The sequence below is a fragment of the Oryzias latipes genome, chromosome 9 (assembly GCF_053564925.1).
Source record: "Oryzias latipes strain Hd-rR chromosome 9, Olatipes_Hd-rR_3.1".
Classification (NCBI taxonomy): domain Eukaryota; kingdom Metazoa; phylum Chordata; class Actinopteri; order Beloniformes; family Adrianichthyidae; genus Oryzias; species Oryzias latipes.
Window position 1 is genome coordinate 1,804,540 of NC_136245.1, and position 23,614 is coordinate 1,828,153.

Genomic DNA, 23,614 nt, shown 5'->3' on the forward strand with positions numbered 1-23,614 from the left:
ATCAAGCTACCATTGACAGTAAACAGGAACTGGACTGAGTGACTCCGCCCTTCTGGTACCAAAACAGGAAGTACCTGTGTAATGTATCTTAATTCCTGCTGGTAAGGTTTATAAGAAACATTCACGAGACGAGGGAGCCGTTCAGATGACGTACTTTTATATACTGCTTTGCGACAGTCGTAAATCAGAACTACGGACAGCGGCAGGGACATTACAAAGCAATAGCTTGATTCACCAAACATTACATCCCCTTTTCTCAGTTATAAAAAAAAAACATAAATACGATTATCAACAATAACAAACTAAAGGCTGTCCTGGTGCTCTAACATGGAGCTCAAATGTTCTGAAATAACCCAACAAAACATAAATAATAATCATAAACAAGCTTTCCAGCATTTATGAACTAATCTAGGAAGGAGAGGTTACCAGCACTTCACTTCCATCAGACGTCTGCGTCACGTCTGTCCCTGAATACTATCTGGCACTGGATGTAGCCGGATTACAAGTCTAGTCTATCAGGTGGCTTTACAGCTCTGCCACGTCTGGTGCGATATGGTTCGCTCCTTTGTGATGTAGAACACTGGGGAACCACTGAAGGTTGAGATGGTAGCTCTGAGGGTGCCACTGCACACTGCTCCTCCTTAGCTTCTGGCGTCCCTGCAGGTTCACACCAGGGCTCCTCGTTGGGCATGGTATGGCGCGATATATTGGCAGCAGCTGTGCTCGTGCGGAGATGCTGTCTGGTTCGACGGAACAGCTTGCCCTCACTGTCCACAATGTAGGAGCGTGGAGCACTGTGTGGTCGGACGACCACTGCTGGGGACCATTTTTGGTTTCCAGGGTGTGGCGCCATCCTGACCTCATCTCCGGGTTGTAACTCTGGCTTGGTGCTGACCGCTCTTCTGTCGTGGTAATGCTTCTGGATATGTTTTGTCTTGTCTAGTAACCATTTCACTTTATTGGAATCATAGGATGTGGGTTTGAGCAGTGCTCTGGCTGTAGGTAAGTTGTTGCGAGGTCTCCTGCCCATTAGCAGCTGAGCAGGTGACAGTCCTACAGACTCGAGTGGTGTTGTGCGGTAGTCCAATAATGCGAGATATTTGTCTTTTGCTTTGCTCCACAGTCTTTTAACAGTTTGTACTGCCCTTTCCGCCTCACCATTAGAGTGTGGAGTGTGTGGCGATGATGTTTTGTGCTGGATTCCATAGCTTTGGCAAAATTCCTTGAACTCTGCTGATGTATACTGTGGACCATTATCTGTTCTTAGGATGGCAGGGATGCCATGCCTGCTGAACTGAGTTTTTAGTGCCTCAATAGTAGTGCTGCTGCGCTGATCTTTCAGCTTGTCTGCTTCAATGAATTTTGAATAATAATCCACAAGTACGATGTAATGCTTATCCTCAAACTCAAACAGATCGGAGCCAACTACTTCAAAAGGAAGTTCCGGTGTTTCTGTTGGCATTAGAGGAAGTTTGGGGAGTCGGTTTTGCACTTCAGCACACTTTGGGCAGCTTCTGATCATGTTTTCAATCTCGGCGCTCATACCTGGCCAGTATAACACTTCGCGTGCACGCTGTTTGCTTTTCACCATTCCCAAGTGGGACTGATGTATGAGGCGAAGCATGTCTGTTTGCATGGTGGGGGGAACAACAATACGCATACCTTTGTAGACAATGCCATCTGTTACCACTAGTTGACTTCTTGAGTCCCAGTATGGCTGCACAGGGGTCGGCACCTCTCTTCTGTGTTCCGGCCAGCCATGCTGAATGACCTGTTGGAGCAGACTCAGTTCATTGTTAGTTCGTGTCTGCAGCTCGGTGTATTTCTCTTCACTCACAGACAGAAAGTTGATCATGGAGACACACTCTAGACCTCCTGCCTCTGGTGTTTTGTCTGACAATTGAGCTCGAGACAGCGTGTCTGGCAGTTCCATATCTTTGCCTCTCCTGTACCTGACTGTGATGTCATACCACTGAAGTCGCAAGCGCATTCTTTGGATACGCAGTGGTGTGGACAGCAGCGGCTTTTTGTAGATGTCCTCGAGTGGCTTGTGGTCGTTAAATACTGTGACATGTTTTCCAAAAATATAGTGGTGAAACTTGGTGCAGGCATGGACAATGGAGAGCATCTCCTTTTCAATCTGCGCATAACGCGTCTCTGCATCTGTCATTGACCGTGATGAAAAGGCTACTGGTCTGTCGTCCTGTATCAGCACAGCTCCCAGTCCGGTGCTGCTTGCATCACAGTATATTTCCACAGGTTTTGACACATCGAAGAACTTCAGTACAGGGGGGTTCGTGCAAACATCCTTGAGCTTCTCAAAGGCTTGTTGCTGTGCTGGCTGCCACATGAATTCCACATCTCTTTTTGTAAGCTGCCTTAGTGGTGCGTCGATTTCGCTGAGGTTCGGAATAAATTTAGACAGATATGTCACAAAACCCAGGAACCGTCGGACACCTTCCTTGTCTGTAGGGGGCGGCATACACCTAACAGCTTCAGTTTTCACTGGGTCTGGTTTTAGCCCATCAGCTGTTATTAAGTGTCCCACATAAGGCACAGCTGACTGACGAATGTGGCATTTATTGAAGTTTAACCTCAAATTATAAGTCGTGGCTCGCTGCACAACCTGCTTTAGAATTTTGTTGTGTTCTGCTAGGGTTGGCGCTGCTATGAGGATGTCATCCATCACACTTGTGGCTCCACCAATGCCCTCTAGCATTTGATCCATAATGCGCTGGAATATTTCAGGAGCGCATTTGATACCAAATGGTAGTCTCAACCATCTGAATCTTCCAATGGGTGTGTTGAAGGTTGTTAGGAACGACGATGGGTCATCTAGCTCAATCTGGAGAAAGCCTGATTTTGCATCTAGGACCGAGAAGACCTTGGCATTGGGCATTGTCGACACAACTTCCTCTATTGTGCGCATGGGACAATGCTCTCGCTTTATAGCATTGTTCAGGTTGCTTGGATCGATGCAGATTCTAAGCTTGTCTTTGTTTTGGACTACTACCATAGAGCTCACCCAGTCGGTTGGTTGGTCAACCTTTGTGATATAGCCATCTTGCACCATTTCATGCAGTTTTTTCACTATCTTAGCTCTGAGTGCAACAGGCTGTCGGCGCACAGGATGTATAACAGGCTTGGCATCTGGATCAATTTTTATTGTGTATTTACCTGGTAGTGTTCCTGTAGTATGAGTCAGTTCTGGGAAGTTCTCAAGCCCGACAGGTGTCTCTGGCGTTGTAGCTTCATTTCCAACTTCGCCTGCTTTGTTTGAAGCAGCATCTTGTAGAGTGTGTAGTCTCATGATAAAGCCCAGTGCCTCTGCTGTTGTGCCGCTCAACACATTTTCTTGTGCAATGTCAACTATTTCAAACTCTGCTTTGGCCTTGTGTGCTTTGTATTTTAGCGGGAGGTCAACTGATGCAATTGGTTTTATTTTGTGGTTGGAGTAGGTTTTGAGCACTCTTTTAGACGTTTTAAGCTCACCTTTGTGGTTTAGGGATTGGTAACAGTTTAGAGTGAGCGTGTTACATCTTGCACCAGTGTCGATCCTGAACTGCACCTTTTTAGACAGGATGTCAGTGTCCATTAACCACTTATCTTCCACTAATGTTGCTATGGGAACTGCATCTGTAGTGAGGTCGATGTCCAGTATTTCCTCCTCACACTCGTCATTAGTTGACTCCACATTTAAAGCACTCACCATGCGACTGTGGCAAACTGATGCCCAGTGGTTTGGCTTATTACAGCATGAGCAGATTGATCCTTTAGCTGGACATACACCTTTACTCCACTTGTGTTTGGGGTCTTTCCCACATTTGGAACACATTTTTGCTTTACCTTGCACATTTTGCCTTGGTTGTGTGGGATTTTGCTGCCACTGAGTGTGAGCCTTTTTATTTTGTGAATCAAATCTTGGTTTGCTTGACACTGCTGACACCTGTGTGTCCTCCTCTCTCACAATTCTCATCTGTGTTTGTGACATTTCAAACTGTTGAGGGATTTCTATAGCTTTAGCTAGTGTCAGCTCCTCACCTTTGTCCAAAAGTCTTTCCTGGACACGTTTTTCCCTCACACCAGCAATGATGGCATCCACGAGCATGTCATCTGGGTCACGATACTCACAATCCAGCAATAGAAGTTTCAAGTCTTTCACAAAACGGTCGAATGTCTCCGTTGCTCCTTGTTTCCTCTGCTTGAAGCGATGCCTCGCGATCCTCTTGTTTTTCCGAGGTCTTACGTAGGCTGCAAATTTGTCCAGGACTTTAACTGGATCATCCTTTTCACCGTCAGCCCACTGGAGCGTTTTGTAGATTTCTCTCCCTTGCTCGCCAAGCCACGTTCCAAGCCAGCCCGCCTTCTGTTTGGGCTCTTGCGCGGACAGAGGACCCGCGAACACGAAGCTAACGTGGCTGCTAAACCTTTCAAACTCTTGGAATAAATCCGCCGCTTCCCAGTCTATTCTTGGGTGGTCAAACTGCATAGTCATGGCTGCGTAGGTTTCTTACTGTTCTTGACAGCTTTCTGACACCATGTAATGTATCTTAATTCCTGCTGGTAAGGTTTATAAGAAACATTCACGAGACGAGGGAGCCGTTCAGATGACGTACTTTTATATACTGCTTTGCGACAGTCGTAAATCAGAACTACGGACAGCGGCAGGGACATCACAAAGCAATAGCTTGATTCACCAAACATTACAACCTGCTAGCTTCAAGAAGACAAGGGTTATGTCTGAATTCTTTCCCTACGCACTATAGAGTGCACTCTTTAGAGTGTTCGCCATTTTGTAGTGCTGTCCAAATAGATCGGCGAATGTAGACCACAATGCATTGCGTCAGAACAAATTTTGCCAAAAAATGTATTTAATTTTTTTTAATAAACCATCAACATATTCATCTTCAGAAGACAGTGGACTCAGAAGACATGACGTCATATCCGCCGCTTTAAAAAACAACAAAAAAACGTAGTGAGCATGGTGTCCAAATTGCTTTTAAAATTCAGGGCACTACACTGTTTTGTTTTTCAGTAGTTAAGGGTTGGGGTGGGAATTCGGACGTAGCGTCAGTGACTCTGCTCCTCTGGCGTTCAAAACAGGAAGTACCTGCTGGCTCCAAGAAGCCAAAATCCATAGAGAAACAGACAGCTGTTACTCAGTCATTCTACTGATCAGAATAACTGTTCTGGATCTGGTACCTTTTCTAACAACTTCCTGATAATCCAATTATTTCATGATATTTTTGCTGAAGCGCTAATTATTCAAGGTATGAACTGACCAATCAGGTGCCTCAGTAAAAGTCCTTCATGTCAAACATTTGATTGACAGATTCTTCAGAGCCATCCTCAGTGGAAGGGTGTGGCCTTCTAACGTGTTCACTTCCTGATTGGAGAGAGTGGTTCCCATAGAAATGTAGACGGCTTACTGTGGACGTCTAGTGACTGAATTGAAATCAAGTGGTAGGAACCGGAAGGGGGGCATTTTTTTATGGGTGACGTTTTTGTTTTGTTTTTCGTCAATATTCATATTCAGACAAACGTCAACATATCAAACAAAAATTGATGCCAGGAGGAAGCACAGAAGATGACAGAAGCAGTCCTCGTTTTTTTCATGATATTTTTTCTGTAATTCAAGTTATAAACTGACCAATCAGTCAGATTGTACTGATTCGTCAGTAAAAGCATGTCGTGCCCGCTGGCCCCCATCTTGACACATTCTCCTGAGCCGCTTACAGTCAAAGGGGTGTGTCACTCCTGATTGGCGACAGTAGTTGCCATAGAAACATTGATTTAGACTGACTTGCACCAATCACGGTTTATTTACCTCGTCTGGGTGCAAATGGCAGCGTTCGTATCGCGGAAAATGGCAACTGAGTTGACTTTGTTTGGCTGAAGCCGGAAGTAAACCGTTTTCTATGGGTGACATTACACTCACTCAGTCCAGTTCTCACATACAGAGAATGGTTGACACCAAACGCGAATCGGGCATCAGAGGTGTCCAGTTTCAACGTTTTAGCTGTTCATTGTACTGAGCTTTTCTGGACTGAGATTTTTCCAGAGTTCCCCTGTAGCCACTCCTCCAGTTTTAGAGGTTACTGCCCCGAACGCACCAATCACTGCAGACGCCACTGTCACCGCCTCCCTCCAGGCCTTCTCCACTTCTTTCCTGACTCCCTCACATTCTCCCGTTTCCTGATGTCAACATTACTTGGTGTTGCCACATCCACCACAGCTTTCCTCTGTTCTTTATACATATTTATATTTTGACCGAAATAAAAATGTTCCAGAAATAAAAATTAAAAAATGTGAAAAAAAACATTTATGCATAAACCAAAACAAGAACAAACAGTGAAAGAGACAATAATGGTGACAACGCATATGATTTGACCAGATTGAACTGAAATTCAGACACTTAAATTCACTGAGGATCATTAAACTAAAAATAAACAGCTGTGGATAATCAACAACATAAAACCTGGGGTGGGGAAACAGACGTGACGAGAACCAAGGAAGCGTAACTGAAATGACATGAAAGAATCCTGGCAATGAGCTCATGAACCAATCAAACTCAGGCTTTGTTGTTTTGGATGTCAGACTTGCTGACTTTTCAGCCAAATAGAAACTACCAACAGATTTCTTAATATAATGATAATTCTGTTGTTTTAACAAGAAAAACACGTGTGACTCTGCTTTTCTAACCACACACTGAAATCACAGCATTATCCCTTGTGCTATCTTGTGGGGTCAAAATGACCCCACCCTTACATTGACATGTTCTCCCTACCATGACAAAGGAGGATAAAGGTGGAAAGATTTCATGTAATCCATGGACACCAGTGAAGATCACAAATCATTGAAGAAAAAAGGTTCAGAGCTCTGTCTAGTGGGGTCATCTAGACATCTAGATAGCACCAGGGTTAACAGAAAACTACCTGCAGCCGAGTATGAACCGCGGTGAACCATGAACCCTGGCAGGAAAACAATATAGCATTCAACCCACAAAGAGACAAACAAAGAGAAAGGGTTGAATGCTATAAAGCATTATAGCATTATGTGAAGCATTATGGGTTGAATGCTTCACTTATCCCAAGACAGCAATACAAAATTGAATCGGTTAGTTCAAAAGGGGCCCAAGTCCAAGAGGTTTGTTTTTCCAGGAAATGATTTTAATGGCATAGCTTAAAGGGAGGCTACACCAAATGATTAATACTTTACCCAGATTTAGCACCAGTTCATTGCTTACAAATGCTATAATATGAAGCACCTCACTTTTAACATTTCAGAGGACTAGCAAACTAAAGTCTCTGGACTTGGGCCCTTCTTGAATTAAACAGAGGTGCTGCCATATTGGATAACTAGTGCTGTCATCTATGGCAGTGTTTTTCAACCAGTGTGCCGCGGCACACTAGTGTGCCGTGGGAAATTGCCCTCATTAACTGATCTAAAAACATTTCCCATCTCCAGGATTTCAGCTCTCTGTTCATCCAAACAGGCCCTGATAAAACACTGAGGAGTTAGGAATATGAAAGATGTAAAATACATTTTCTTTGCGTTTATTTTATTTTATTAAAGACATTTTGATAAGAATGACTGTACAGTACCGCGATTCAGCTGCAGCTTCGGCTGTATTTTGGAAAAGTCCCGTCCCTTTAACTGTCTCCACCAATCATTCTTGGGGAGCTTAATCACATGTCATCAGTCTGACCAATCAGAAGTGGTTAAAGTCTTCACTTCCTTGTCCCGATTTAGCTCGTAAAGTCGCTCAGTTCTAACAAAAATACCAGCTAAAGCTCGTCTTTAGCGGTGTAGCTTTCCACAGAATCCGGTATCAGACCGTGGAACAAGTGAACAAAACAATGAAGCTCCGAAAACCGATCTCCAGCCGTTTTATGCACTACATCTCCCATGATGCATTGGGTCATGAGATTGACAGCGCACAAGGAGATCTGTTGTTAAACGTCTTGAGACAACGAACACACATCAATCTGTTTTTAAATCTTCTAACTTAACTTTTATTGCATTTTTTAGAAAAGCAAACAGCTGCAGTTTCCAGCTTTTTCTGACACAATTATCTCAAAAATGCATGTGAGATTGTGGAGGGGCTGTAGATCAATACAGACCATGAGTTTCTCCTTTTTTTTTTGGATGCTGGTGTGCCGCGGGATTTTTTTTAAGGTTAAAGTGTGCCGTAGCTCAGAAAAGGTTGAAAAACACTGATCTATGGGATAAAGCTAAATCCATGCAAGAGAGGCCCAAGTCCAGGAATTTAGCACTTAATGCATTTTAAATGTCAAGCATAGGCAATGCATTAAAACAGACTGGGGACTTTTTTGCACATGATCAGATAGCTTTTCCCCTTGAAGACCATAGAGCATATAATATCTCTATTTTGAAAAATTGTGGACTTGGGCCACTTTTGAACTAACCGATTCAATTGGGATTTCGTTTTTGAATAACTTTGTCTTTTTGTATTAGAAATAAGACAGGCTGGGAAAAGATAAACGCTGTTCAGACAAAGATTCACTGGCTTTAGCCATTTTTCTGTTGGTCTGAAGTGTTCATCCCTCCTTTCATGATGGACTGGGCTTTGAATGGAAGAGAGGGTCTAAAGTCATGTCAGCTTGAAGAAAACAATTAAACAGTGTTGGTAACTAAAGTTATAAACATTTATATTTGATGAAAGTTGAAGAATAAAATCCTGATGATGTTACACTGCAGACAGCAGAACCAAACGGTTCCTTATGAAGAGTAATGAAGGAAAGACTTCAGGTTCCAGCAACAGCCGCACAGCTTTATTAATTCTCTAATACAAATTCCAGAATCGTAGGCAACCCCACAACCACAAAGCCGCTGCTGCACAGTCACCTGGCAGCACCAGAGCTCCACCACGTTACCACCTCCTCTACAGGTCAGGCTGTCTCGTCCTGACTAACAGGGAAGCTGTAGGTCTCCTGAACGACCACAGAAGAAAGAAAAACGAATAAACACTCCTGTATTGATGCACAACTTTGTGCTGATGAACTCTAGACACTTTACATTCAAGCTGTAGAATCAAACCATTCTTCTGTTTATCTCATTACTACCAGTGCAAAGATGGAGATTTGATGTAAAAGATATTATGTGTGTGAGTTTGTGCTTGTGTGTATATGTACATGGGTGTGAGTGTAAGCAGGGCTGGATTGACCAATTCTACTGGCTTTTTTTCATAAATCTCAAAGAAATGCAGTAAAAACACTTTTTAAGACAGATTTTAAAATGACTAAAAAAGTATTTGGTTATGTGAGTAAAAATTATTGCAGGTTATTATTTCTTGGCTTTTATCGTTATGAACTCTAACATCACTCATGTTGTTTCAAAAATGAGGTGATTCATTTCATGAAGGACAGTTGTGTGATCGTTCTGATGACTGAAGCTTTTCTTTTGATCTTTTTGTTTTAACATGATGAGTGTCTATTAGTTTGCGTTTTCTGTGTTGCTTCCATCCGTTTATATTAACATCTCGTCTTTTACATTGATTTTTTGTTTTTTACTGTCATCCTGTGGAGTCTGCTGAAGCTCTTTGGGTGTTTCTTGTTTTTCAAGTTCTATCTGGATGAATCTGAACTAGAGTCACACTTTCTTGATCGTCAGTGTTGGTCTCCAATGAGAATATACATTTTTGTTTTTAAACCCCAAACCTAAAAATAAAAAGGAGAAGGCGGTGTCACACAGCCACTACCTACATTCTGTACATTTTCCACGTGTTAAATTTCCGTCTTTCGGGATCCATGCGTGACATATGTAATTCATAAGCGTTTCTTGCATTTGTCAATGTGCTCAGATGTCCGTTGAGGGTTTCAGCCGATGGCTCTATACGTGAATTCAAGTTTGAGCTGTTCAGGATTTTTGGTCGGTTGAAAATGACGCAGTTTACGCATATTTTACGTAGTTTATACGCAATTATGAGGTCTTCAATTGTGCGTGAGTTTTGCGAGATGCGTATACAAATTTGTGTCTTTCCAGGATCGTTCTACGTTTGTCTAACAGACTTTTCACGCATGAACCACCAATGTATAACTTTTAGATCACGTATACGGCGCACATATGCCAAAATTAAGTAATTGATGCACGAATCACTAATGAATTTCTGATAAACAGCACAATAATCACACGGTTCATGTTCTACGTTGGTTTACGTGTTCTTTGCGTGGTTTATTCCTACTTCTTCTACAGGTTAACGTGGTTCATTCCTGATACATCTGTGAAAATTTCACATAACGACCACAAATTTTCTCACTTTTTCCACGTAAATCCATGTCTGACCAGTTTTCATCAATATGCACAAAATGTACGTAGTAGCTGTGACACGGTAAAGGTGAAGGTACCGTGTGCAGTCTGTTCATAAGGAAACTCCTCCTGTCAGCAACAACATATAATACTCATTTACTTCAAACTAAAGCTTAAGGTATGAATGTCTGAAAGAAAACACATCTAACACATTACAAATCTGTCTACAAAGTACAAACATTTGTACTTTTTTTTACTTTGTTTGCACACACTCGTGTATTATTGTGGTCTTATAGTCACAGTCACATACCATTTACATAAACCTGTGATCTGAGTGAAGCTATGCTGCAACATAAGTACCACGAATGACAAAGAGCCTTAAAGTTCAGAAGATTCTGTCACCAGAACAGGCTGCGAGTCATGTCAGAGCGTTTCCATATCGGCGTGTTGGCACACACATCAATACTGAATTCATCGTACAGCACAATAATGATTACATGCAAGCTCAAACAACAGCACAGCCAGTAAACTCTGATGGTGGCTGAGGGAGGCCTGACCTGAAGACGGAGGGCTTCAGAGGCCCACCGGAGTGAAAGACTCGCCACTTTCCGACCTGAGACGTCGAGGAAGCTTTGGATCTCCAACGAACGTGATCCTTTAAGGGAGGGAAGCTGGAAGGAGGGTTAAGTATGACAAACCCTTCTCAAGTTTCTCATCAGAATAAGAAACCCAGTTGGTGTTTAGTAGCAGCAACAAATGGGACAAATTAATCAGAAAGCTGTGTGGTGATATTTTGGGGGAAAAAAGATGGAGGGAAGAGTCTCAGGCTGATTGCTTAATCTACTGTAAAAGAGAAAAACAGTCTGTATTGCTACTCGATACACAACAGTAAGAAAAGACATTGCTATCATATGTAGGTCAGAGTAAATACTACCTTTTGTAAGGTGATAAAAAACACCCACTGACAAAATATATCATAAAAAGTTTAGGGTTCTGCCTCCGTCTGCGAGACCGTCTGGTTGCAGGTGTTTCAGGTATTTGTGACAAAGATCTCTGCAGGTGCTTAGAAATAAACCTCACATTCGTTTCGTAGAAGTAGGCAGTCACACAGGAAGTTAACAGTCCAGCACTCAGTGTGGCGTTCCAGGACCGAGAGAGGTCTTTGATTTGATCCAGATCAAGAAGCAGTAGGTTAGCATTAGCACTAGCTTCCTCCATTTGCAGAGAAATCCCTGCCTTCCTTTAATACAAGTGTAGCAGTCGTCTGCATGGGGGGCATGCTATACTCATTTCCATTGTCGGGCTCATGTCTGATTGTGCGTTCGTACTATTGCACTCATGAATGTGAGAGTCTGCAAACATTTCTGCAGTGTGCTGAAAATGTCCACATTTACAAGAGGGCTGACTCAGAAACTTTTGGACGACTGGTTCAATTAACACTTTAACAACATACCGCCACTCCTTGACCGTTCACGCCATCAACGTGAATCAGCTGATTCTGAGGCGAAGAGAAGCAGCTTTTTAAATTGGCTTGGAGCCGACATGCAACACAGTGTTGCACATCCATGCAAAGTTGCTTTTCTCTGCTTCAGAATCCACTGGAATAACGTTAAATGTGTACATGTTTGAAGCGTCACGATGGTCACGAGAACGTCCTGTGTTAAAGGGTTAAACTAGCAGATCATGCCTGCGGTGAAGTTCTGGACCGAACCCTAACACTAACCTCCCTCGCTCCTGGAAGCACACGGGTTGACCTGATTGGTTTGCTCTCTCCATTAACGGGTGAAGGCTATGTCCCAGAATCCTTGGGAGGGGTCTTAAATTCCAATCATTTCAGGTTTAGAGCAGTGCCGCTGTGAAGAGCTGCACTGGTTTTACACCTTACTGGATTATATGATAAAGCGTGACATTATAAAGGACTTGGTGGCCATTGTTCCAAGCGTAAAGAGCCCTGTCTCTGGGGTTGTAGTCAAGCATGGAAAGGTGGCTATACTTATTGGTGAGAGGAATATCAATGTACTCGTAGGTGGAGGAGTTGGTGGAGTAGGCGTAGTACACTTTGGTTCCACCAGAGTATCCGTTAGTGACGTACAAAGTTCCACAGATCATGAAGGACTCGCCGGCACTGCGTTTGGGGTGGTTGGTGGTCCAGCTGCGGATAATCTGTAATGTGTTGGGGTTAAGCTGGCTGAGGACAATGTTGCCAGCATTTTGATTGGTTGCATACACGGCCCAGAGCCCACCCTCATCCACCATGAGGTCGATGTCAGAATGCCCTCCCCAAGAGTAATGGTACATGTTGTTGTAACCGGCAAAGTCCAGCTGTCGGGTGCGGCTGATGAGCGACGTGCTGAAGTCAAACTTGATGATGGTGTGGCTCTGAAACTTGTTGTAGTAAATGGACCCATTGTAAACCACTTGACCGGTTCCAGACCAGGGGTGAGGCAGGCGGTGAGAGGTGAAGTTATCCGTCATCATGAAGTCGTACATGGACTGGTACTCCCTTACAAAGCGGTTGTTGTGGTAACCATCCATGTACCACACCTGGAACAGAAGAATCCAAACCTTTTATTTCCGGCTGTAAGAGCGTGGTTCTGGTTCTGGTTCTGGTTCTCTTTTTCAACAGACTGATCTCTGTAATTCTTCTCTACCAGAATAATCCTTACTGTCTTGGAACTTTTGCGTCCATATAGAGAGGAGGTGACCACAATGTTGTTTTTTTGTTTATGAGAAACAGAAAACAACAGGAACATCTGATTTTTACTGGCTGCTCTGACCCCACACACCCCTCACCCTCACCCCCCAAAACCAGACTATTTCTTCCTGCAGTGTCTCAACAGGGAACTCAACTGGACTGGAGACAGAACTTATGCTATAACAGATTTCTGCATACTGGGCAAATATTTTACAGTGTATGCTTGCACGCACATATCAGTTTATATTGAGTCCATCGACTGTGTTCTCCGTAAGAGAACTGGACGGAGTGAGTATGATCTCACCAATAGAAAATGGTTACTTCTGGCAGAATGAAGACAATTAAGTTGCCATTTTTCCATGATATAGACGCCGCTCTTTGGAGCGAGGTAAGGTTATTAAGCAGTGATTGGTCCGAATGGTCTGAATCAATGTTTTATGGCAGCTACGATCACTGTAGGAGCCAAACTGTGCACATATTGCTTGTCCTGTGAGTGTCGCTGTTGCGGGATTTGACTTGTTAAGTACAGGTGCAACCAGTAATCAAATCCGAGGAGCGTTGGTCTGAAGGGGCAAATGGTTTTCGACTGTGGCCACGAAGTGAAAATGAATGTGGTTGTAAGTGATGATCCTCAGTACAGAGATAAATTAATTAATTTAAGCCCTTTTTGCAACAATCGAAAGAGCCGTGAATTATTTTACGAAGAAACAGCGCTAAACCGAGTAACGCGTCGACCATTCCAGGATATCAGGCCAACACCGCCGGCATAGTAGCTCAGACAGCGGACTGAGCAGCAACAACAATCACCAATCAGGAGTGACTTTGTTGGAAGTCCACACCCCTTCTACTGACATTGGTTCAGTAGAATCTGTCAATTAAAGGTTTGAGGGCACCACATGGTTTTACTGAGGCATCTGATTGGTCAGTTTATAACTTGAATATCTTGTGACAAAACTTGAGGATTACGAAGAACATCTCTAAAAAGATTCTTCTAACCCATAGAATGACTAACAGCTGTTTATTTCTCTGTAGAAGTCTTTGGGATTTTGCCTTCTTGCAGCAGGTAATTCCTGTTTGGAAAGCCGGGGGCGGAGTCACTCAATCCAGTTCTCTTATACAATCAATGACTGAGCCACTCACTTGACATCGACCTTGTTTACATGAGGTTCACAAATTCGCACACTTTGACCTGTAAAAACTAGACTGATATACGTCGATGTCACCTAGAGGAGTCTGAACAGCTATAATGATGGCTGACGTGAACTGCCATGTTTTAAGGTGTTTGCTCCGCCCACCTCAACAGGGTCTGTTAGTGACTGGTTGATTGTAAGAGAAGTGGACTGAGTGACCCGCCCCCCCGGCTTTCCAAACAGAAACACGTTCTTGATAATCCTCTTTTTTTTCATATTCCTTCTGTAGTTTAGGTTATTCAAGTTATAAACTGACCAATCAGATGCCTCAAAAAAAGTATCTGGTCTTGTGTCAAATGTTCAAAACATTTGATTGACAGATTCTCTCCTAGTGGAAGGGGTGTCTCACTCCTGATTTGAAAGAGTGGTTACCATAGAAACGAGAGTTAGACTATCTCGGACAATCGCTGCTTACTGATGCCATCCAACCGCCATGTTGGAACCGGAGGTAAACCGTTTTCTGTGTGCACAACGTCACAATCACTCGGTCCAGTTTCCTATATAGTCAATGGGCAGAACAAAACAAAGTAAGTAGTTTTATCAAACCTTGGGTCCACCCACCTGCCAATCAAAAAACAGTCAGATGATGCAAAAGCTGCAAAAAAATCAAAACAGTAGAGCGACCCCCACCCCCAGGTGTCCTCAATAGATAATTGAGCAGTAAAGACGTTTTTACACTGCGTTCTAAAAACCTTTGTGGTCCAAAGTTGGACTGTTAAACATGGGACTCGGCTGACGGCGACCTTCTAAACCCACACTCAGGTGGTCACTTAAAGAACTGCAGCAGCATTTAACACTGACGACACTCACCCTGGTGTCTCCGGCTGGCGACAGTGGGTCAGTCATCCACGATCCAAACCTGGACCCAGAAGTCTTGATGGTGACGGGCTCAGAGATTCCCGTCAGCTTCCCACAGGCTGAGGAACACACACAGGGGCAGTGAGGTGAGCTGGAGCTGCTCTACCTTCACTTGACTGATGCGGCTCCCATGGCTCTCAGTCATTGAAGGTAAACACAGAACCAACTGTTTCTTAAAAAAACGGGACAGGTGAGAACGATTAAAAGTTGCTCTTAGCTTATAAAAACATTACCGAAATTCAATCCTTTCGGGTCAAACTTTACTTAACATATTTAAAAGAAACACTAATACCGAATGATAGTTTTAATTCAATCATTGACTACAGAGGGTTGACCATTTCAAACAGGTGCCATGAATACAGGGAAGGAGTGTTTGAAAGAAGAAGTAAAAGGTCTGTGAAGAACTGAATTACCTGCACTGTTCTGTAAATAGCTTTTTAAATTATACTACTACTTTGATGTTTGCATTTATGCTACATTTTCTTTGTTCTTGTTTTTCTATTTCATTCTAAGTCTTTTTTTCCCTCTGCTGTCAGTTGCTATGGTGACAAACAAATTTCCCAGGTGTGGGATCAATAAAGTATTTCTGATTCTGATTCTGATTCTGATAATAATAAATTTGTAGACAATTAGACAAAGTGATTCCCTGGATTCTTGTTTTTAGATTCTGTCTTTTACATTTCAAGTGTTTCTATGGTGAATATTACAGACCAACCTCTACTCTTTAAGTGGGACAACTTGCAAAATGTTACTTTTACATTTAGAAATCTCCTTTTTTGCCTGTTTTAGCTTTAGGTTAATCTGTTTTCCAAAGTAAAAGTGAATTTCATACGTGGAATCAGCCTTAAGGTGAAGCTCTGACGAATTAAACTAAAGGTCTTTTCAGGCTTCAAATATTTAGCCTGCATCGTCTTCCATCTTTCATTGCGTGGTCTTAATTGTTTGTTGACCCTGTGGCCATTACCCACCCAGCCTCTGCATGCAGGCCCTCAACCGATCCTCCAGGTTCATCACCCGCCCGTGCAGCTCCTGGTAGTCCAGACCCCCCAGCTGCTCCTGGAGCAGTCCCAAGAGCTCTGTCACATTGGCCACTTCCTCTTTGAACCTTTGGACCAGCAAAGCATCTGCTTTGTAGGCCTCCAGAACTGGGATGAGAGGACGCAGCTCCTCCATCTTTGCTTTGATGAACTGACAGTCGGTAGAAGGAAGAAAAACAGACCAGTTCAAACATTGTCTTCATGCTGGTGGGCTGCTGGGGCCGCCCGGATGCTGATTGGCTCCCTGCAGACACGAGGTCAGGACGCGAGACATACCTTGAATTGTCTGACATTGTTGCTCTCATGTCCGTCCTCCACTTGTTGGAATTTCTCTTCCAGACCCTTTAGCTGGACCTCCATTTTTTCCACAAACTGCAGGTCCTTCTGAGTCCGCTGGTCCAGAGCTTCGATGGACTGACTCATGTTCTGCACCTGGAGACCAAGAAACCATCACGCTGTCAGCTATTCCACACAGTGACGAGGCAAAGGGGTGTTTGGCGGCGTGTTTGTGACTTGTCAGGCGTCACAAGGGTTTTGTACCTTCTCCAGCAGCTGCCGCAGCTGTTTGCTTCGAGCATCTCTGGAGCAGACGGTCTGCTGAGGAGCCACGACCGTGCAGACACACCTGCCGTCAGAGTCCTGCGCCGAGCTGTACACCTGCCAGCCCTCCTCAGGGGTCGAGGGACCCACCTGTTAGAGAGCGAGGATGAGGAGCCAATGAGGAAGGCCAACACATCAATGGGTGAAGGGGAAGGTGTTCCTCACAGCTACGTCTTAGGACCCACACCTTTTTCCTGTCTAATGTTCACATGCTGGCACTGCTTACCTAACACTGTTTCACATTCACACCTCTTCTATCCTAGAACATTTGTTTTGGTTCATCAAGACAATCCTGAAGGTCACTCGTGGCATCTGGACCCTTTCTCTTCTCTTCTTGAAATGTCTCCCTCCTCATCCAAGTCTTCATCAGTCTGAGTCAGGCTACTTGGATGAGTAACAAAACATTCAAAGAAGGGAATGCACCAAGTCCAGATGCCATAACTCAACTTCAGTACAGCATCACCTGGATGAACCAGAACCTTCACAAACATTAATTGAAAAACGGTTTAAAAAAAGAAAGAAATACAAACTGCCTTTAGATGTGCCCAAACCAACTGTCAGAGGAAACTGGTGTGGACCAACCAGCTCACAGTAAAAGTCAAAGTAACAGGTGTTGTTGTGGATGAACCACTCACAACGCCAGTTAGGTTTTAGTTTTTTATATTTATCAAAAGATACCGTTTTTATAAAGATATCTGTAATGGGTGCACACATCTTTATTTTGTTTCAGTGGAAAACATTTTATTTACGTTTGGAGCTTGACTGCAGGTGACCAATCAGGAAGACTGAGGCGAACCACTGCTGAGATGCTGAGTCTTCTAATACTGACATTCATTTGTTTATGTTGGAGATTTGAAGTCTCTGCTCTCCTTTTTTATTTAAAGTTATAGATGAATAGGTTAAAATTGGCTAGATTCGGTTCATTTAGTTGCTTTCCTGCTCCACTTTTTGTGTGGTAAGGACTTGGTATGGATGGTTTTTTTCTGCTTATGTTGGGCCCACATTATATTTTCTGTGGAGAAAGAATCCCAGTTCATTATTTTCTAAAAAACATGTTAATCCTTTAATTCTGTTTATTCCATTTAGGCTTTAAACAAAACGACGCTTGTCCTGCTGACTGATTGTGGACCAACTCCTGACACTTTGCTTTATTTAAAAAGTGACTGATAAAACAACAACCAGTACTCTTAACTTTTATGCATTACAATTGCCTCTGCTAGATCAATAAAAATGAAAGTGCTGCCCACAGTCTGGTTGGTGGCTGCTGCAGGCATCTGTGACCTTTGGCCTTGCAGGCACACATTCACATGTTGGCACAACTGAACCTGCAGATCCGTTCCAATCTGACACCGCGATTCCTCTGCGTGTGAAACCGCCAGAGCAGCTCCAAGCTGTTTATTACCTTCCTCTGTGCACACAGTCAGAACCTGAATCTAATATTAAAAACAGCGGGGGAGGCCTAAACCCTCTCCTTTTTATCTTTTTCTTTTCTCTCTCAGATTTTTACATTTCTTATTGTGAATTTCAGAAAGTTATGCATTTGTAATTTGTAAACATTCTTTTTGTTTGGAACAAGTCAGAAGGGATATACGTATTTCAGGACCAAAACACAAATACAGAAAGGAATAAGAGACTGACATAGTTGCTCTGTGTTCATGAGACACGAAACCACAACTGTCACTGAAAAAAACGGGAAACAAAAAAGAAACATTTACTGAAAATCTATTAATGCAATTCTAGACGCAGAGTGTAAACTGCAGTTTTCTTAAAAACCAGGGGGCCTGGAAGGAAATGAAGATCCGGGACAGAGGAGAACCATCAGTTCTGTCCACGTCTCAAACACGTATTCTCCAGTCACACATCTGCAGTGATGGACCTACAGGGGAGGAAATGAACCCCATTGTCACTCCATGACCTTGACATGCTTCGTCTTCAGCCATTCCTTGGTTGTTTTGGGTCATGATCCTGTTGGAAGGCCCATCCATGACCCGGTTCTTTGGAGTTTTGAACATCTTGTTGCATTTGTCTCACAATGAAGGACAAATGGAGAAAATGAAACTTAAAATTGCATTTCTGAGTATTTCTTTTAGCATTCATCCACTGTCAGACACACAGATCCATGAACGTCTTTGGTTTCCTCGTCTGAGCTGGAATCTGGATCAGAACTTTACGGCTGGATAGATCTGATATTGATCCATCATTTCTGTTGCTCCACTAATGTGAGGTTGGGGTTGTGAGGGGCTGTAAGCTAGCAGGGTAGAGTGTAGGCAAAGGCCCTACGTTGGTCCCACCTATGAGTCAGAGGTGAAATTCTAAAAAACTCCTGCTGCTCTGCAGAAACTATGTCCAAGAAAATGACACAGATGTTTTAGATTTTGGCTAAAAACAGCATCATCATCATTCAAAGACCACTGGGAACGCTTTAGAAGATGATCGGACTTTAATGAGACTAAGAGATTATTGACGGTGATGGCTCCGCCCATCCTCCCATCCTCAGGGTGAAAAACCCTGTGCAGAAAAACTCCTCCAAACCATAATGTTTCCACCTCCGTGCTCGACAGTGGGGATGGTATTATTGGGGTCATCGGCAGCATTTCTCTTCCTCCAAACATGAAGGGTTGAGTTGATGCCAAAGAGCTCCATGTTGGTCTGATCTGACCACAGCACCGTCTCCCAATCACTCTGTAAATCATGAAGCTGTTCACTTCACGCGTGTCCTAAGAGTTCCTGCGTGTCCTAAGAGTTCCTTAAGAAGTCTCCAGCTTGTTCAGAACGCAGCAGCTAGATTGTTAGCTGGAACTAGCAGAAGAGATCACATCACTCCTGTGTTGGTTTCACTTCACTGGATCCCAGTTGATTCTAGAATCAAGTTCAAGATCCTCCTGTTAACCTATAAGGCCTTACATGGAATGGCCCCGTCCTATATTAAGGACCTCATAGTCCCTTACCATCCAATCAGAACACTTCGCTCGCAAAATGCAGGACTGCTTGTGGTTCCTAGAATTAGTCAAAGTACGGTTGGAGGTAGAGCGTTTAGCCACCAAGCCCCTGTCTTATGGAATAAACTCCCAGCTCATGTAAGAGAGGCCGACTCAGTTTCTACATTCAAAGTTAGACTGAAAACATTCCTCTGTGGACAGGCTTATTGTCAGACTAGTTAGTATTCAGAGATTATTTAACTTAATGTTAATTTGTTTAAATTAAACTTAATAATAACTATTTCTTTTAAAAGGCTGCTAGAAGTTGAAGCTGGGGTAACTATGGTGCACTGGGGTTCTGTCCTCTTTCCTTTTTTTACTTCTACCCTTCCTCTCCTCTATTCTTGATCATAATTTATCATTTAGTTCTCCATGCCTCTGTTTGGTGCAGTGCGATTCATGTATTGTCCCTCTTTTCCTCTCCCCTCCTGGGGAGTGGGAGTGCTTCCAGACTCCAGTTGGTTCATCCGTGCTCCAGTTCCTGACCGTTTACCTCGCCTTTGCTCCTGCTCCTACACCTGGCTGTGGATCCTGTCTCCGGCTCGACTCGCGCCGTTGACTGTCCCCACAACCACGGCTGGATGAAGCTCGTCTGCTGGACTTTTATATATGTAGTTGTAGATTTAGATAAGTTAATTCTTCTCTTTGAGTTCTGGTAAATCGCCTGTACGTCCTGGGGGAGGATCCCTCCTTCATGTGGACACCCCTGAGGTTTCTTCGTTTTTTCCGGAATCTGGTTTTTTTGGGAGTTTTTCCTTACCGCGAAGGGGGGTCTAAGGGCAGGGATGCCAGTATAGCTTAGTCAGTTTGTTAGTTCATTTTAGTATTTTTCTATTGAACTCTTGGTATTCATGATCCTTTTAAGTTCATGTTTTACTTCGAAGCCCATCGAGACGACTGTTGTTGTGATTTTGGGCTATACAAATAAAATTGAATAGAATTGAATTGACCAACTTCAGGCACATGTGCTTTCTTAGTCAGGGGGACTTTGTGAGCTCCGCAGGATGTTCAACCACTGCAGTGTATCACCGATGGTTTTCTTGGTGACTGTGGTTTCAGCCGCTTTGAGATCATCAACTTTCTCTCTGTTCTCATGATCATGGAAACCCCACCAGGTCAGATCTGGGTTGGAGCCCCAGACCTACAGCTGGACTGATGGTCATGCTGCACCAACTGTTGTCATGGTAACCCCCAGCTTCTTGCTGATGGTTTTGTAGTCCATTCTGGTCTGGTGCAGGTCTACAATCTTCTCCCTTAAATCCACTGAAGCTCTTTAGTCTTTTCATGTTGGAGAGTCTGACTGATGGACTGATTCTGTGGACAGGTGTCTTTTCTACAGGTGATCAGTTCAAACAGGTGTCTTCAGGTGACAGGTTGATCAGGAGAGTCTAACTGGTCTGTATGAACCTGAACTCTTAATGGTTTCTAGGGGATCAAATACTTTTCTCTTCAATGAAATGCAAAAAAAAGTGTAAATCAATTCTTTAAAGTGGATTTCTTGATTTTCTATCTCTCACTGTTCAGATGAACCATCAGGATGACAGACTGTCAGTTTCTTTAGGTGGGCAAACCTACAAAATCAGCAAACGATCAAATATTTATTTCCTCCACTGAATGGAAAGTGCAGAAAAAGGCTTTTTCTGGGAGCTTGTTGACCTGTGAGCGGAATCGTCAGCAGCAGAAGAAGCTGAACTAAACTTCAGAAACAGTCTTTCTGAGGACTGAAGGACACATTCAGCAGATGAAGGAAGAACCTCTTTAGCTCTGCTTACACACTTTCTCTTCTTTCATCACATTTGGATTACTCACACGCACACCAACGGTTAGTGAGAGGATGACGGCTGGCTTGCTGGACAAACACTTTTTGTGGGAGGAGCTCTGGAGCAGTGAGGTTTGGTTCATGCAGGATGCGATGCAGAGCTGCTGAAATCTGGTTTTGTCATGTCAAATCGATACAAAAGTCGGTTGTTGACTTTATCTCTTAACCCCAAAGGCCGTTTAAAGCAAAGACATCATCATCACTCTTTCAGCCAGCAGCTGTCGTCAACCTTCCTCCCAGGTGGATCTGCAGCCACGCGCTGCTCTGCTTCCATGATCCTGAAGTGGTCTGAAGCCTCACAGAAGCTGTCAGGTTGTAGCTTCCAGCATTTCTGCACCAGGACTGTTTGGAGTTGGTGACCTGCATGCAGCCGTCTGTGCCATTTTGAAGTAACAAATGTGTTTTTCGTTAAGCTGGAAGGGTCTTCAGACTCCTGCCTCTGAAGATCTGGCGCCGACAGAGCGCAGCACCACATCTCCTCAGCTCCACAAATGATGGAGAACCTCTACGTCTGCACAACACAGCTCAGCCATGTGCCAAATGCGGCCCCACACAGGCTGTGATGATCCACATTTCATATGCGGTTGCCATGGCAACTGCAAGACCATGACACAGAGAGAGAGAGAGAGAGGCCAAAAAAAATCTGCTTTCAGCCCCGAGCATGAAAATCAACAAACAGGCTTGAAGATGTCAAGACGGTGACCTTTGACCTCTGTGGAAGTCAGCACTTTGGTGCAAAGTTTCTCCTGAAACTTTCTCTGCTCTTCCAAGCTTTAGTTTTTGTTTCTTCGTTCACAGATCAGACTTCAGTCTCAGTGCTCTGCCCTGCTGCTTTATTATCAGAGATGTTTTCATCTGGAGGCTTTTTTTAAAATCTGAAAACGGATTTAATCTGGAAAGAAAATGTCTCTAACAAGAACAAACACAATCAGCTTTCAAACATCATCAGTTCTAATCTTTTCCCAGCAGAAAGGCTAAAAGTGTTGAAACCCGTCTACCCGATCAGGGTTTGATCCGCAGACACTGGTCCTTCAGAAGGACCGCGGGTCGATCAGAACCGACGAGCGGCATGAAAATCCGACGGGTGGAGGATGGAGAGGAAGCTTACCTGAGTGATGAGCAGCAGCAGAACACAAACACTCAGCAGGTTCTCCCCGTTCTCCATCTGTCCTCCTGAAGACAGCCGTGCCGCCTGTCGCCCTTATCGATCGCTTCACTCCAGTTAGTGATCAGGTTCCCTGCTCATCTGTTAATCTGCTGCTCCACTCCGCCTGCCGCTCTGCTCTGCTCTCTCCTCCCCCTCCTCCTCTTCTTCGCCGTCTTCTTCTCTGATGCAACGCCAAAAACCTGCCGAGTGGAAACAGAATCCTCCATCTCACAGTGTGTGTGATGTCACAGCCTGGCTGCTGAGCAGGACTGTGAAGGAGGAGGAGGAGGAGGAGGAGCTGTCAGTGATGCTGAGCAGGTCTTACTGTGTTCACGAGGAGCCATTTGGCTTCAGGCAGAAAATATCGGTTTATTTTTAACCCCCCCTCCCAGAACTGATGCTCCTGAAGACCAGACCTGCTCATCCATGGTGTTGTAAAAAGATCCCATCTTCAGTCCAATCTCTGCTGGGTTCTGGTCGGGTTTGTGCAGAAACACCTGAGAGCTTGATGGTCCTCTGAGGCGCTCTGGCTTCAGCAGCGGCGGAGGGAGCCTGCAGCTTCGTTTCAGGCAGCTGTCGGCCCTCTGTGGGCTGTCAGAGCAGGAATGCTCGGCTGCGTGAGGCAGGGGGCTGCAGCGCTGCAGGAGGTCGCTCCAATGTCTCGGCTAGCTGAACGCCGCGGCGTCTGAAGTCTGGGATGAACGCTGCAGACAGAAAACATGTCTCACCTCCAAAAGGTTGTTTTGGTGTTGTCATGGTCCTCTTGGTTTTATTAAACCACCCCCCTCCCATCACAGTCACACCAGGTTTCACTTAACAAGCATCCATAACGGTTCACCTAACACTAAGTGTATTTAAGAGTCTGGTTTTGGTTGAAGTTTTACTTCCTGCTCAAGTCAAACATCTTGCATTTCTGTTCTCCTGACAGAGAACAAGTCCAGATTTTGAGATTTTTCATCAGGAAGAAGAGAGGAAGTATGATATGCATGCAAGTCTAAATATGCATTTTTGTTTTTGCATA

At 44.0% G+C, this 23,614-nt stretch overlaps 1 protein-coding gene across 1 annotated transcript; it reads right to left on the minus strand.

Annotated features, from left to right (window-relative positions):
- Window positions 1-8,773: 8,773 nt before the first annotated feature.
- Window positions 8,774-23,280, minus strand: LOC101159273 (noelin). Its single transcript, XM_004072841.5, has 7 exons — window positions 23,010-23,280; window positions 22,555-22,862; window positions 16,590-16,739; window positions 16,326-16,481; window positions 15,981-16,200; window positions 14,965-15,071; window positions 8,774-12,813 (listed from the first exon to the last, which is right to left on the minus strand). The coding sequence occupies exons 2-7, from the start codon at window positions 22,609-22,611 to the stop codon at window positions 12,151-12,153; spliced, it is 1,353 nt and encodes a 450-aa protein (XP_004072889.1). The 5' UTR covers window positions 22,612-22,862; window positions 23,010-23,280; the 3' UTR covers window positions 8,774-12,150.
- Window positions 23,281-23,614: the final 334 nt, after the last annotated feature.

What these genes read in the sequence shown, in the direction of transcription:
- LOC101159273 (XM_004072841.5), bottom strand. Translation starts at nt 22,611, where the DNA reads ATGGAGAACGGGGAGAACCTGCTGAGTGTTTGTGTTCTGCTGCTGCTC. An exon ending in TGCGGCAGCTGCTGGAGAAG is followed by an intron (nt 16,482 to 16,589) that starts GTACAAAACCCT and finishes CTTGGTCTCCAG; the next exon opens with GTGCAGAACATGAGTCAGTC. An exon ending in ACAATGTCAGACAATTCAAG is followed by an intron (nt 16,201 to 16,325) that starts GTATGTCTCGCG and finishes ACCGACTGTCAG; the next exon opens with TTCATCAAAGCAAAGATGGA.